The sequence below is a fragment of the Chironomus tepperi genome, unplaced genomic scaffold (assembly GCF_022539635.2).
Source record: "Chironomus tepperi strain 1889 unplaced genomic scaffold, CSIRO-AGI_Ctep_v1 contig_100, whole genome shotgun sequence".
NCBI classification, from domain to species: domain Eukaryota; kingdom Metazoa; phylum Arthropoda; class Insecta; order Diptera; family Chironomidae; genus Chironomus; species Chironomus tepperi.
In genome coordinates, this window is record NW_027226222.1 from 1870898 (window position 1) to 1887748 (window position 16851).

Here is a 16851-nt window from a genome sequence, read left to right on the forward strand (position 1 = left end):
AATGCGATGGAATGTCAATTGGATTGTTTATTGCTTTCAATTCTCACAAAATTGTAAAATTCTTACGTATAATTTGTCATTCCGAATCCCTATTCGCTCCCTAATCAATTTCAAACTTATTTCAAGAAGCAAGTGCTTCTCTTTTGTAATTTTAATTATTTACACTTGGGGATTGTTTATAAATGATGATTAGTTAATTGAATTTTGAGTTTATTTGTTTAGGCTTGCTCCATTCTTAACTTATCTTTGATAAGATACTTACTTATTTAGTATTACTTACTATGACTTAGTTGATTACTATAACTATTATGTTTCTATGTGGAGCTTAGGGATTGGGAAAGTCGAAGTCTGACTCAAATGTCATGTCGTATCCCCTCGCCATAAATTGCTGGCGTCCAAGCTTTGTGTAAGGAAAATTCTGAAATTCTTTAATCGGCTTAAGTCGACTAACTATCATCCGACTTCGACCTATAGGTTAAAATACTATTCAAACCACCTTGTCTGTAGGGTGGAGTGGAAGCCCCGCAATCAGACTGGGGATGGTGAGGTTCCCATTCGACTATTTCCGAAATCAACTTGTTCAAAGAAAGCAACATTATTGCCATGGTGCACAAATGATACTTAAGAATTTGGGCGTATTCAAAGAAGAGATCTCTCAAAATTAATTTCGGGGTATGCTCCTGTTTGAGGGCCTTGGGTTCAAGATATGCTCATGAACTGCTCAGAAACCTTTTCTTCTTTACTTGGGCGGGAATTGTGGGTCTAATATTAGTTACAATCTTTGATAATTTTTGATTTTCTAAAGAAATTTCATTAAGGAAATAGGATTCAAAATTTTACGTTACATAATAAGCACATGACCCCTTTCCTCCCTCCCTCTCTCATTAAAGTGATGGTTTTTCTGAATATCCCTCATTAATGTACATTCACTCAAAACCTTTTCGCACAGATTTAACAGTAATTTTTCAATTTACTCTCAATAAATAATGAGTGGAATGAAAGCAAGATCAATTTCAAATTATTTTTGATGAAATTAATTTAGAATTGGAATTATACCAATTAATTTTGAAGGCGGATAACCTTTTTGTTAAATAAAGTTTAAAAAATTCCTTCCCACACCGATTTTTTATTGATTTTTTAACCTTTTTTCTTCATCAATCTATTTGAGCATTTTTCTGTTATTTTCAGCAGAAGTCTACATAATTTTATTAAGAAAATATTGAATCTTCAGAGGGTGAACGATTCAATAAAATTAATACTCTTTTTGAGCTGAAGTATTGACCTTAAAATAATGTCCTTATGATATATTGCTTACATAGAATCCATAGAAGAAGCAAAAATAAGCCATTTGTCATTTTTGAAGGATTGTTGAAAAGTTAAGGATCTAAAATTTGCCATTTCGTCTGTATTTAACTTTTAAATATTTCAAAGGTTTACTTTGAAATCATTTATAAATGACGTAAATTGGAAATAAGATTTAAGAATGTCACGTTGCTCCAAACTCCATAATTCAAAAAGTTTGACATAGCAACTGTAAGATTACTTTGAGAAGTAATAAAACAATATCAGATAAAGCTCTATTGAAACGAAACAAATGAAGATAGCTGTGATATAGAGCAGTAGCATCCATAATAAAACTTTTAGCTATTCAGATCATTGAGATCCAGAACTGCGATAAAACGATTCACGGTTAATAATTATTTAACGAGTGAGAGTGCAGTAGATCTCTGTACTCAGTAGACATACAGTTTATAGTGAAATTACAAACCAGTTCTTTGATGCCTTTACTGTGTATGTAGTTTACAACGGGAAGCTGTGCGTTCGCACTACATAAGATTCGATTAAGGAAATGTGAAGAATTTTTCCTGTCGAGTTTCGAACCCATGGTCGCAAAGTCTTTATTGTAATAATTAGGTTTCGAAGTACTTGGCTATTCCCCCCACCGAGCCACTTTTACTCACATTGATATAACTGCATAAATAGAGAAGCTTCAATTTGACTTTAATAAAGACCATTAGGAGAGCTTTAAAAGCTCCGTGATGGCGTCTTCTTCATTATTGTTTCTCGAGATATCTTAATATCCAGCTTTAAGTGAAATTCCAACTGAGTCTCCCAAAAAGTTTCATCTCAGCAATTTCAATCTCAGCAATATAAAGAACAAATGTCGATTCAAGGAAGATGATCAAACATTAATTTAATATGCATGTCATTTCCAACAAATTAATTTACACACCTTATTTTTACAGCATAAAGTTTGAATTGGAAAAGTTTTTACAAAATATTTATCTGTTTTATGTAGCAGTAATAAAAACTTTTTTTAGTCATTTACAATTCCACTCGTCTACAGCAAAGTCTACAAATTATTTTTGCAATGGATATATGTATCTCGAACTAGCCTCACATTAAAGAGATTAAAGTATATAAATGCCATTAAAGATATGGATATTGCGTATTAAAGAGAGGAAAAATTTAACGATCTTGTTGGAACCAGAGAAAAGAACCGTTTAGAGTGCAGCAATAAATTTATGTAAAGAATGGCGTTGTTACAACCCAAATAGTGCCAATAGATCATCCTTTAACGTATAGACATAGAATTTTTTTTGGGTATTGTTCAAATTTAATGAAAATTTATTTGTGGAAATTTAAGGTAACTTAATGTCCATGTGTATGTCCCGTAAAAGTCATAGAATTTTGACAACAAATATTCATTTGGCACACCCAGAACTAATTTTTGCAATATTTTGGCTTTATATGCACAAACACACAAATAAATCTATGAAAGCTATAAATTTGCCACAACAAATTCCCCAAAGTAAATTTTGTTGTTATTGCTATTGATTGTTCCTCATTATTGATCGTAATAGCTTGTCATAATTTATTTAGTATTCTTGTGAGGTAGCACTTTGCATAGTGATTTTCAACTTCAGGTCCTTACATCCGTTTCAATATTGAGAAAAAAAGAGAATGAACGCCAGTATGTTTTTGTGCATGACACATTGTCGAGAAATCTTGAAAGCAGAACTAAATTTATGTGAAATCATCTAAGAACCATACATGACAAGCTCAGCAATTTTCACACAAAAATTTTTTTTCATTTTCATGTATGAATTTTATGGAATTTTGTGTTAATATTGGATGTCAGTTTGTCTTTATGTATGACCTTGTGATGGAATTTGGGTTAGTAATCCAAAAATAGGCAAATTTTCCAGTGTGAGAATAAGGTGTCTGTGGTCGAGTGGTTAGGTAACAGATCGGGATACCTTTATCACTCTTTTGTGGGTTCGATTCCTTTCAAGAACTGATCTCTTAATTGTTATGTAACAAAGTTGTCAAGATGTGACAAGGATTCGCACAATGTTCATGACACTACAGTTAGGGATATTACCAAGAAGAGGAAAATTATCTAATATGAGACTACATGGTGCTGGCTTCAAGTCGATTTTCTGCCGAATTTGAGATATACCAGCACCGCATCGGTCTCACTCACTCTAGTGTTCGGAGTGATGTTGCCTGAAAATCAGAATTGTCAAATTCGCACATGTAGAATGGTTCCTAGCTGTAAAATGATAGATTTTACCTTTATTTAACATCACCTTTGTCTAGATAAGATCCTTTATCAGATGTGCCTATACAAAGGTATTGCCTAAGATAGACAGTGTATAGGCAAAGCCAATGTAATGTAGATATCCATATTTGGGGTCAGGATCAATTTGGGATACTCGACTTTTTACAACAATGACTGTTTTGAACGATTTCATTGATGCCATAAAAATGTCCACAAACCTAAAATCAATTTCAAATGCCTGCCTTACTCGGCTGCCATTCATAATACATGAAGAAGGATGAAAGTGAAAGAAGCATAATAAAGTTTATTATGAAGGAAATATTGTATGCTCTTTTTAGTTTCTAATCCATTACTTCCATTATTATATTCTTGTAACAGACTTCGAGAAATGTTTATGATTTTTTATATATATTTTTTTTTTGTATGTGCTTCTCATATGACATGAATATAAAATTATATATGCAAAAAAAAAAGTTTTTCATAAGATTACTCGTATTGTGAGATTACATTGATTTACTTAGTTACAGTAAGTGTAAGTAAGGCAAGGAAAAGCTCTTCAGAGTGAGAAATATGATTTAACATGCTTTACATCGTTGAGGGCAATGAATGTTGTGCTTTAAAGCAATAACATTGGGCACTCAATAATTTATTGCATAAATATATATCATTTATCCGTAATAGCACCGAATTATGCTGATTTGAAATTTATTCAGAGATTTATTTTAGATTTGGTCTCTCTTCATTGGAATGATGTGATAACGGTAAGAAAGGATTTCATGTGGAAATGTTGCAAGAAGAGAAAAAAGGTTGTGTTATGGCAATTCTGAAATTTTTGGTCGGACAGTTATTGATATGTCCTTTACCGTTATCAATTTTTTTCGTTGTATGTACATTCTTTAATATTGAATGCTTTGACATTGGAAAAAATCTTAAATAAACTTTTTGGGGATGTAACAAGGAAGTTAATGAATTTATTTTGGGTGTTAGTGTAGGATTGGAAATAGATTAGTTTTTATCCAATTTTTGGATTAAATAGCTTGATCCTTTGGGTTTTTTTTTAGAGTAATGAAACCGGAATTGTATGTAGGAAGTAAAAAATTCATTTACTTTAAGGTTGTAAAGAAGATTTGTATCAATAATCCATAATAGCAATCACACAGACTTGAATTCCGAGAGACACAGATTTTATAGGTGGATAAAATCTTGAAACTAGACATCCACTGGACAATAACTTGCAATTAGCTAGTCATATCGTATTTTAGTCCAGTCGGGTTTGGAAGCCATGTGGATGCCATATGTAGCTGTCTTCTATTTGAAGTTAATAAAAGAGCTTTGGCACAGCTCGATAAGCTTTGTGATGAGACCTCCTTCATTTGCGTGTATTGGGAATGTTCTCTACATGACAGCCAAGCAGACAGTATGATTAAAACTAACCAGCATCCACTTGGCAGTAGCTTCCAAACAACAGTCATTGGCTGCCATGTGAACAACGTTTAAATATATGTCGTTCGGGACATTATTTACTAACTTTAATAAGTACGCAAATCTAAAAATTGTATGAATACCAATTTCAATTATTTCAAGCATCAACAGTATATATCAACTATTTACGTGCTCTTTACTATAAACATAGATGAAAACAAGTTCAAATTACTATAAGAGAATTATCTCATTTACAAAAACACAAATTACACAACATTAAACAACTTAATGTTTTTAATCAAACATGACTCAACATTAGAACTATAAGAGTTGCTATTGTAGATTAAACAAATAAAACTTAAAGTACGCATCATATGAACTTTACTTGTCATACTTTTACTTTGCAAACATAAGTGTATTTGCTGAGATAATAAGACAAGACTCTCATTCAGCTATAATCTCGAACATATTTACCAATTTTATGCAAAATGAGATAAAAAAGCTCACTCATTTTACGGTTAAGAACACATCTTGAAGTCTTATAAAACTCACATAAATCTTAATGCTAACAACATTGAAAATGGTCACACAATGGCAAATCTCAATAACTTATAAAAGTAGAAGAGATGTGAGTACGCTTTGATTCACGTACATATGTCATTAAAATGAAATCTGAATTTATTCTCAATTCCTTCCGGTTCATTTAAAATTAAAATAAATAAAAGATTCTCTTTTTATTTCTCATCCGTAATCTTAATGTGTTATGCAAAATCATTTGCTACTCTACAAACTCATCATTTAATCTAAGTGACAAACTATGTGATAAGAGAACGATGTAATAATAAGAAGGGAATGTGGTATGATAGTGATAAATATAGAATTGTGAAACTAGACACTAATGACCTAATATCTGTCTAGATTTATTGTCAAGTTCAATTTAAAAATTATGCGAGTAGCTTCAATGTCGTGAGATTGAGTGAAAATAAGAAAAAAATAATAATGATGCATAAAGTGATGGCATCTATGATGTGTTTTGAGCGCACTTTGTAGTGTCGCGTGACTTAAACTTTTTGTAAAATATTTATACACATAAACATTGTTGAATTGCGTGCAAAATTTATGGGTATTTACAAAGTAATAAACGTAATATCGGTCGGAAGTATAGACAGAGGAAGGTGATTCACCTCCCCACATGTTTGGATTAATTCTTCAATTTTGATACAAAAAGACCTATGCCGGTGCATAATGTAGCGATGGGCATCCTGTGTGATATTAGCAGTATCATGAATTGTATGCCGAATGCGGTTTCATTCAAGGCTAACCACCAAATAGTATAGCGAAAAAAATAAAAGGTTGTCCACTACTGCCTTAAGGTTTAACGAAATCTTCATGCTCATTACCGCGATTTGAAGTGGAAACCCAACAAAAACTCAAAACTACTTACTTAATTCCGACTATATTCAAAAGTTTCCTCGTGCATCACGATGTAGTCATTAGGTAGTGGTGGGCAACCTATGTGTCACGACACACTAGTGTGCTCTCAATTTTTTTTGGGAATGTCATGAATCGTACGAAATGTCGGCTTACCACTAGGGTGTCGCTACGTAACTTCATTATCGTTAATGTAAAAACTGCAACAAAAACAAAAAAGAAGCATGCAATCGAAAAAGAAATTATTTTGAACAGAGCGCTAAATTAATTCAAAAAATATCAGACATCCAGTTAGAATATCAATAAATGCATCCTATCAAGAATTAAATGCTTATTCATGGGAATTGATAAGCTACAAACGAAAAAATAGGAGAAAATAATTCTACAATTCAGGGATTTCGGTTGAATTTTATTTCTTAGTCTCAAATCTGAAAAGACTTGGATAGTCAAGAAATTGGAACTAAAATCATAAAAAAGTGTACTTGATTAGTTTTGATAAGTAAAGTGTTCAAATTGCTTAGTAGCGTAAATTTAAACTGTTTTGGTAATTTTGGTATTATAGATTTAAAAACTCGTAAATTTTGTCCTCATTTTGAGAATTGCTTTGAAGCAAATCCCGTAGTTCAATGTCCAAAAAAGTTCATCTGACATACAAAATCTCCAAAATAAATTGTTTATAAAACTCATAAATTAGCCATTAAGCCCTGAGACTAAACTATGAAGTGAGAATATGGAATGAAAAATTCTACTGTCATGAAGTGAGAAAGGAAGCAAGAAAAAAAAATTTAATTCCATTGTAACGTGCTACCATGCTCAAAATGTGCCTCTAACGATCGACATTTCTCATTTCCATTCAAGAATGTAAAATGTGAGATGGAAAATATGGAAGAAGAAAATATTAATAAGACATTGTAATGAGATTCAGAATAATATTCTTCGGATGTACAAAAAACTTTATTCTTATGTTTCTTCTTGTTCAATGACTGCTATATTTCAGGATCTGCTGACTGATTTAATATTTTGACAATAACAATAATAATAAATAGCTAGGATAATGGCGACTGAAAGTTCTAATACGTTGGAACTCAGTCCAATACCACGTTCCGCTTCTGCCAATCGCTTTCAAGTAAATTTAGTAAATAAGGAATCAAATGGTGTCGATGCACACACAGAGGATGATGATGATCAATTTAATGAAGATACAGAAATAGTTAAACAGCGTAGAACATCACGAATTCAAGCGATTAGAAGCAGTTTTCGTGATTCCGATAAAAAGAATGTCGAGAAAAAGCGCAAGGAAAGTGTAACACGATTCAAGGTCAGCGATGAAAATTCCGACTCGGGTGAAGATGAAAATTTACTCGATGGAAATGAATATGATACAAAATATGGTAGGAGTTTCAGGTATGTATTATACTTATTTTATTATTTATTTGGGAGGGAGCTTTTTATATTCAAGTGAATTCAACGAATTTCCTTTCTGTAATTACATGAATGAAGAGGATTACTGAATGTTTTCTGAATGAAAACGAGTTGGGAATTGCTGCTTGGGTTTAAAGCGTTCGCTTTTGATTACATTTTTTTCTGAATTACCTGCTAGGCTAACCCGAGCTTTAAAGGATACGGTAAACCTCTGATATTACATCAAATAGAAGCCGCCTTTAGTATGTAGCTTCTAAATTTAGGCTCTTGATTTGACAGCTTTATGGATTACACATTTTAGCGGCTTCCATTTCATTTTTCATTCTTGTCGCTCGGGTCTTGAGCGAGTTCTCAGATTTTGAGCTAGTTCTTGGTTCTTGAGTGAGTCCTCGGATTTTAAGCAAGTCCTTGGGTCTTGAGTGAATTATCGGAACTTGAACGAGTTCTCAAGTCTTGAAATAGTCCTCAGATCTTGAGAGAGTTTCGAGTGACGTTGCAAATGTATTGATCATGGCATCTTGATTACATATTGGCCATTTTTGACGTTGACTAGTCACCACGATCAACGCATTTATATTGTCATTATCATGATATACTTCCTAGGGGTAATTTGGTTAAAAACAATCTTGTTTTGATTTCCAGACATCAAAGTGAACCCTAAAAACCAGATGTTATACCTAATTAACATTTTCACGATAATAACCAATCAATAGAACTCAAAACCATTCCAATCTCAGTCAAAACGCTTCCCACTACATCATGTAAAATATTTTAAAAAAATTATTTATAATCTCTCCGTTCATCCACAGACATTTCACCAGAGAAGCGCTCCCACGTTTAGACAATTACCGTAATATAATGTCTATACAAGCTGGAACTCGACCAACGTTAGAGGAGCTCCATAATGCATCTATAACAAATAAAGTAAGCATAAAAATAGTTTTAAGTATCAAATATCTGTACATAGACTGATTCATATCGGTATGCACGTTGTGAAGATCAATTGCAATTTTCTGTTTGTTTTTGTTCCTCTTTTTTCACTCATTTCAATCCTTATTGCTTCCATGAAAGTAAGTGGGAGATTTTAATACACGTCTACTATTTTTATCTTGTAGTAAGATATTAAAGGATGCTTAAATTGCGACTTGATATGATTGTTTGTGAAATTTATTAATGCAATATTTTATAGCATCATGCGCTTAATACTATATAGTTGACAGCACTTTGAAGTGCATATTCCAAAATCGAGGATAATCCACTATAGTTGAATCGGAAGATATATCGGACAGACATGGATCATGCTCATGTGTGCTCATATACAAGCTCATTTAAGCGAGGATGCTCATTGTCTGTTTGGATATTGATGCGATCTAAAGACAAGAGTCAACAATTCCCTAACTATTGCACGATGTACTGTCAATATTAAGCTCAAAACTTTTTGAGTAACTCCAGAAATTACCTTTCCTTTGACCAATTTTCCTCTTTAAGATTACAAATTGGAATTTTTTGAACTCTTTTGAAAAAGCAACAGAACTAAAACAATGCATTGTTATGCAACGGGAAACCTGAAAGAGAAAAGAAAATTAATGAAAAATAAATTGAATTTCCTTTCAATAGAATTATCACGAAAAGCAATTTGTAAACATAGTGAGGAACTAGATGTTTTACAGAATAAATAGTAAATATTTACATGCTTGAATAATGCAATGAATTTACTTTCTTTATAAAATGTTGGAATCGTGACTTTTATGCGATTTATTTATGGTATATATTGAAATATCCTTTTAGCGTATATCCAAAGATAGATATCAGATTCATCACCTTAGAAATTATACAGAACTTTATCTATGAAATTTTTCAACAATACGAAAGAGTTTCGTTCCAATTTTTCAACTGCACTTTTCGCTCGGTACACTTCTTAAACTTGAAAAAGTCATAAAGCAAGAATTGAAAAACTTTCTTCCCGTTTTGAGATATTTTGATGATGCTTTCATTCGGTTGTATGCTATAAGTTTGTTTTCTTAGTGAAATATTAAAATTTTCAAATGAATGCGTCTCTTTTTTGCTATAAAGCTATTTTCCCGAGCTACACAAATGAGGAAAACTCAGCCATGGAGTTTTTAAGGTGCAAAGGTGCATCTAAAGCTGTTTCATAAACACCAAATAGAAGTCGCTTGAATTTGGGAGCCATGTGGATGCCAGACGAGATTACAAACTCAAACAGACAAATACCATGCTTCCCTAGAAACACAATGCGACGAACCGCATTTTCTGCAACAAAAACTGATTGAAATTAGTCTTCGAGTTCAGTCAGGGCAATCCTCGCGCCTTACCTTTCATACGACAAGGTAGCGATTTCTTAGCGAACACGGAAGGCTGTTCGAACTCACAGAGAAGTTAGAGATACTAAATTATTCATTAGGTATGCTCATTTAGGAGGGTATACTTATTTAGGAGGGTATTCATATTATCCGTAAGGAAAAAGCATTCTTGTGCCTCTCGGGAATTGATGCCAGACAGAATTGTTTCTGCTCAAAACTCTTCTTAGAAAAAACAAAAAGCTTCAATTTGTTAAGGTTTTATGAGAAAAATAACAAAAGCCCCTAAATAATTGGAATGCCTCTTCTTGTAAAAATATCAGCAATTGCTTCTAATTGCTGGTACTTAAATTCTTGATAAATACTTTCAAAATTTATAGAAGTATTTGTTCTAAAAAGGATGCTCTATCTATAATGTCTTAATTGAGAATGGATATCCATTTGTAGCAACAAGTTCTACTCAGAGCTCTATGATGCAATTTTGCTGATCAAATCAATTTATTTGCTATTGAATAATTTGAATATATTTTCTACTAAATTGATCAATGCACATGAAATTTTATTATCAAAAGATAATTGATAAAATATTTGACGTACAATAGCTTAACACGACTTAATCATACAATGCTATGTTCAAAAAATAGTTCCTCAAATCTGCACTAGTCGAGAATCTTTTAAAAATTTGATTTGCAATTTCATCTCATTCATAAACTTCCAAAGAATGCAACAAATGTTCAATTGCATAATACTTGATAGAATTTATCAATAAAGCTTCCACCGTATCTATTTAATTTTGCAAATAGCTTTTTTTATGTATTTAGGAATATCTATATTTTATGAATTTTCATCATCGATGATAAAATGTTTATAGAACTGAACGTAATATTGGAATTGAAATGAGAGTGATATGAATCATAAATTCACGAAATGTTAATAAATGTATGAATATTTCCATGTAGACAATTAACGACTCAATGAATACGCATCATATTGCCATAAATGAATTTTCATGACATTAATATTTCGGCTGTTTCTTGTGGGGCTTTAAACGTTGACCTCTTTTGTAAGCGGCATGGAAGAACTTTAAATTAATTATTATTCAAGAGTTGGCATGTAATTAGAAAACCGAGTGGATAGCTTGACATAATCTTTGGTAATTGACTTGATCTACGGTCGAATAATGACATTTTCTCCGGAACGTTCTGTAAAATTTGTCATTGACCAACCTTAGGTCTAATTCAGTAGTGAGTAAATGGTAAGGACATATATCCCGAATAGCACAGATTGGTTAATTGATCATTTGTAATACAGATCCAAGCTGCAGATCCAAGCATACTCTAACTTGGTCTCGGATTCTGTTTAAATCTGACGCCATGCCAGAGTCACGTCGGTCTGGTGTCGGATTTCGGATTTATTAACCGAATTGTGCTATTCAGGTGTCTAACTCAAGTGGGCCAAAATCCATTAGAACTACTCATTACCTAGACATCAACTAGTTACAATGTATCTTTATCCACTTTGATAATATTTTTGATAATTTTAATGGAATTGGAATCAAATAAAATATTGTCAAATATTATCATGCTTTATATGAAATTATGTGCTTTACCAGATGAGATTTTGTACATATTTGAATCAGATTTCACCTTAATTAATGCAAGATAGTATTTTTTGCTATGCAACTGATGCCATCCGCTAGTGGCTTCCACCGGATGAACTTGATATATCCGCCGCTTTAGCGATCATAAAACTCGCATTTCATTAATATCAAAAATTTTCACCACAATTTCAAATAAATAATGTTCCACTTAACACCAAATTGTTAATTACGACAAAAATGTGTACAATAGATTCGTTGACTCATTCGAAAATGCGAAGCTTCAATGCACAATAGATATTAATTTAATTTTGTTGTCTCACCCGTTAACCATATGGCAACGGCGAATGATGTGTATATTTATCAACGAATGAGTCAAGTATTTAATTGAGTGACGAATTAGCAAAGTTAGTATCGTAGGTCATGGATCTTTATGCCCCAAAAGGTTAATTGAACATAGCACTTCTTCACAGTCACTATTTTTTCTGCCTTAATTAAGAAATTTTTGCTTAATTTACGAATTCTCACAATGTGAATATATGAGATGGCACGAAAATGTATATATTTCCCATAAAGTATCTAATTAATTACCACTAAGTGACTTTTTATCATTTCATATTGAGTTTACTTCTTTTATTGCAATTACAATCTTCATGTGGAGTCAAAACACATGCATATATTAGATATTTTGTGTGTAATAAAATAAAATTAGGTCTAGGTTGCAATATTTATTTACAAAATCAGATAACAGCAGCAGATTTTCATTTTATTACCTTATTATGTGTCCAATAGAAATAAATTTTATTATTATTTAGTTTTTTTTTTGCGAATATAATTAAATTATTTGTATTTCTATTCAATCGAATATATTCGAATCATGAATATTGAATGTCATTACCATTCAGATATATGCGAATATTCAATGTATGTAGAGAAGATGTTGAGGAAATCCATAAAATGTTGTACACAAATTGTTGTTTAAGCTTATGCTGTTCTGTATGTTAGACTGTTATTATGTTTTTGAGGGTCATATGAGAATGATGGCCATAAAATTGGATATTCGGCTCATTTAATGATGAACTAGTTATTTAAAAATGATTATTGAAGTAGTTTACAACAGGGTTGCCACTAAATAACTTGCTAGCAAATGCACCAAATTTTGACTTTACATAGACATGCCTAGGTGAAGGCACATTTCCAAGCAAAGATATTGTTCAAGTAAAATAGTTCACGACAATGCCTGGGCTTAGACATGGTCTACCAAATTAGGTATTTACACTATGGGACAGTGCTTTCTAAACTATGGTCCCACAAGTGTGCTATGAACATATTTTGGCTATGCCGTGTGCGGTTTTGATCATAGCTTACCGCCTAAATGTGCGTGGCATATGAAATTTTGACAACACAGACCTAGACAGTGAGGTATTTACACAAGAATGTGATCAAAATTCACCAAATATACATAAATCCATCACTATAACTAGATAGTAAATTACGAACATAAATACTATCAACAAAACAGTTTCCATTATCTCCGGAGACTCAGTTTTCAATAACCATTCATTTCAACATTATTGCCATTATTACGCTATTAGCTGAATTATATTCATAGAACGTATTAATGTTTTACATGCTGAATTACAAAAAATATATATTTATTCGGATTGAATTCATTTTTATTATCACCATAAAATGTCTATGGTCAGTGTCAACAATTGAACAATGAAAAAAAAAAGTTTTTGAATGGAAATAAATTTGCATAGACAACAATGTTGATGCAGAGTTTATTTACTCATATTGTACGATAAAATTAATCATTTCTGTCAGTGTTGTTATCTGATTGATATTCAGTCTACAATTTTACTGAATCGGGTCATTTTGATGTTATGTAATGCTGGAAATTGCTAGCATTAAATCTTGTCTATTTCAAAATGTACAATAAATGGCCAATTTGATTCATGAATTTCAGGTGCATCCGTGCCTGGGAAGCACATGACTCCGGTTAAAGGTCAGATTCGGTGAAATCCAGGTGAAAGGCTCACACCGGCCTGATACGTGTTTTTCGGCTTTTTACAGCATATGTCGTTCAGGTGCCTGTATTTAATGGCTCGCTTTTTGCAGCATCAGCACTAGATTACAAGAAATGAATTTTATCTCAAACTCCTTATTGATTTTCAGGATTAAAAAGAAACAAAAATAATGATGTAACATAAAACAATTTTGGTCTAGGTTCCTGTTATATCAAGAATCCACTTACATCCGAAAAGTATTATTTATTGCGCACTAACAACTCAAACATTTTTTTTGTCGACATGAGAAGTTCAGTCAAATGTCAAGTTGATAAATTATTTTCTCACGAAAGATATGAATTTTTTAGATAGCGATATGGTGCGCCAACTGACTATTATGTACATATGTCAAACTTCAGTTTCTCCTTATCACTCAGATTATTCAAGTATCAATGTTGACTCCGTCACTCAGGTGTAACATAATATACACTATTAAATCAAGTTCCTTAATGGTTATTTATGGACCATTCGTCATTCGGAACTTCATTCGTAACTTCATTCGCACTTAAAGCTTGGTAACAAAATCATGAACCAAATTTGTACTTAGGAACAAAATTGTAGATCCATCTCCCCTCCTATAATCGTTACGTAGGTGCCAAACATTCTCGGCCTGTTTCACGAAAGTGGATTATCCTCGATTTCGGATTATCCACTTCAGTTTTTTGGAAATATCTTCAACATTTTAAGAGTTGAATTAGTTTTGATTTCAGTTTATAATAATGTGACCCGGCCTTGATAATTCTATATATCTTGATTTTGGTTGGTCCTTAAGATGTATTAATTATTCAATTTCTCAGTCAAATCTACTAGATTTACAGCAAATGTCATTGATATAAATTTGTCAATAATTGAGATCCCAAAATTCCAAATATATGAAAACATTAGTTAAAGTATGCTCTACAAAAATTACAAAATATATCTTCAAAAACTCTCAAAATGTTTGAGATATTTTCAAAAAACTGAAGTGGATAATCCGAAATCGAGGATAATCCACTTTAGTGAAACAGGCCGTCTCTTATTTACTTCACAGGCCATACAGATCGTCATTCAGAAATGTCATCAATGACTTCCTTTAGATGGCATCTGAAACTAGCTGTACCGTTGTTTACGGTACAACTTGCCAATTTCCAATAACAAATGTAATACAGTCTCTATCAACAGCTTCCTTCCATCAGTTCTTTGCCGTCCTCATGTTCTTTAGCCATTTATAAAGTCAGATTAAATGTAACAAATTTTAAATCCTTTGGCACATCTTAGACACAACAGAAACAATATCAAGAGCAATAAACCTACTTAGTTAAAGATATTTATATCTGTACATATACTTCAAGAATAATCTTGTGTATCATAAATAACAAAAGAAACGTTCAATGTCAAGATTAACAAAATAAAAAATGCAGCATGACCAATAGATTTTCCACATAAATGGAGTTTAATCTTCTTTTCATCTCTTCATGATATTTATAGTCAACATGTCACCATGTACAGACTTAATTCATACATCATTGTATTGCTGTCTTTATGACAGTTCAAAAATGAAAAATTGATCTAAATATTTGAACTTTATACACGTTACTGAAAATTCACGTACCTTATTCACATATTTTTTTACCACAAATTGTTCGTTTACATAAAAAAGCTTTGGATATGACAGCATTCCTTAGATTTTCATACACTATATATTACAACATTTTTGACAAATGTGTACTAGAAATTGGTTTTGTGTACCATACAAATTGTTAGCAGACAATACCTACATTTCTATGGTAAACATATTTGATTCCTAAATAATAAATAAATAATTCAAAATGTTTGGAAATATTCGGAATTTGTTGAAATTTGGGAAATTACTTACTCGAGCGGCACAATCCAATGAACAACATTTAGGTCATTCATGACTTCTCTCAGATGTCGCCTGAAACTGGCCCTATTGCTAAGCACCACACGTGAATTTTCAATACCAAATGCAATACTGACTCTTTATAGCTTCATCAATAGCTTCCTTACAAGAATTCGTTAGCCATCCTCGTGACATTCTCATTATTTGCACTGAATTGGTCATTGAATATTATAATCCTAATCTATTCCTTTTTGAATGTCAGTTGAAAATCTTTTGGTCCACTCTGAACAGTACTACTTTAATATATGTCGTCATAAAAGACGTCATTTTAGACACAACCTCTGAAATTCTATATTTAGCTCCTACACACTAATAACACTATAAATATCATTCCTTATAAATTCTATTGTCTGCATCATCACACTTTAAAATTAATTAACTTCTAAGAAAATTGAATCCATTCAATCATTATAGGAGAAATATTGTGCAGGAGTATAGTATTGTATGCTGACTTTAATTGTTATCATTATATGATTTTGAATCACATTCAATCGACTCAAGTTGCTAGTGATATCAACAGAAGATACTTGTTAACAAGAATCTCCTCAAATGCACATATGTAACATTTTGTTTGTTTCTATAATTTTGTACAACAAAATGTATTTATGTCTTGAAAAGTAGATAAAGCCTTGACGTGTGGCATTTAGACAAGCTGTCATAAAAAAAATATTAAGGCACACTCTTATTATTTTTATCTTACAAATTTGAGATTCAGCATTTATTTCTTCTAATGTATTTTCTTCTGGTGAACCTGAAATAAGAGGTTGTGTGAAATAGACATGCATGAAAATCAATAATCTAAAATATATTGAAGGGTGTACTTATGAGTTACATCTCTTGTTATCATGAAAAGCTTTTTTTGTTGATGCAGTGTTACTCGAGTGGAACTGACTGCAATTAGTCGACTGTGTGTCTAGCAATAAACTGCTTTGAACTTAACATTTGTGGTATTTGTTATGAACTCGAACATGCAAGGAGCATGCTCATAAGAATGATCTGATTCACAAAATTCACCATCCTCGCTTATATTGATTGTTTATGCTCATGAGAATGCTTATTGTCTGTGAATATGCTCATTGTATGTTAAGGGAAATGTCAAGCTTATAACCAGGCAACAGTCGACTCAT

The 16851-nt window shown here is 32.0% G+C and overlaps 1 protein-coding gene across 2 annotated transcripts in view; it reads left to right on the plus strand.

Moving 5' to 3' along the window:
• Nucleotides 1–16851, plus strand: part of Ncc69 (sodium chloride cotransporter 69) — a 49818-nt gene that overhangs the window by 19896 nt on the left and 13071 nt on the right. For both annotated transcript variants that reach the window (XM_070635908.1, XM_070635909.1), the window contains exons 2-3: nucleotides 7416–7822; nucleotides 8650–8764. In XM_070635908.1, coding sequence (XP_070492009.1) covers nucleotides 7473–7822; nucleotides 8650–8764 — 465 coding nt within the window. In that variant the 5' untranslated portion in view covers nucleotides 7416–7472. The remainder of the gene's footprint in view (nucleotides 1–7415; nucleotides 7823–8649; nucleotides 8765–16851) is intronic.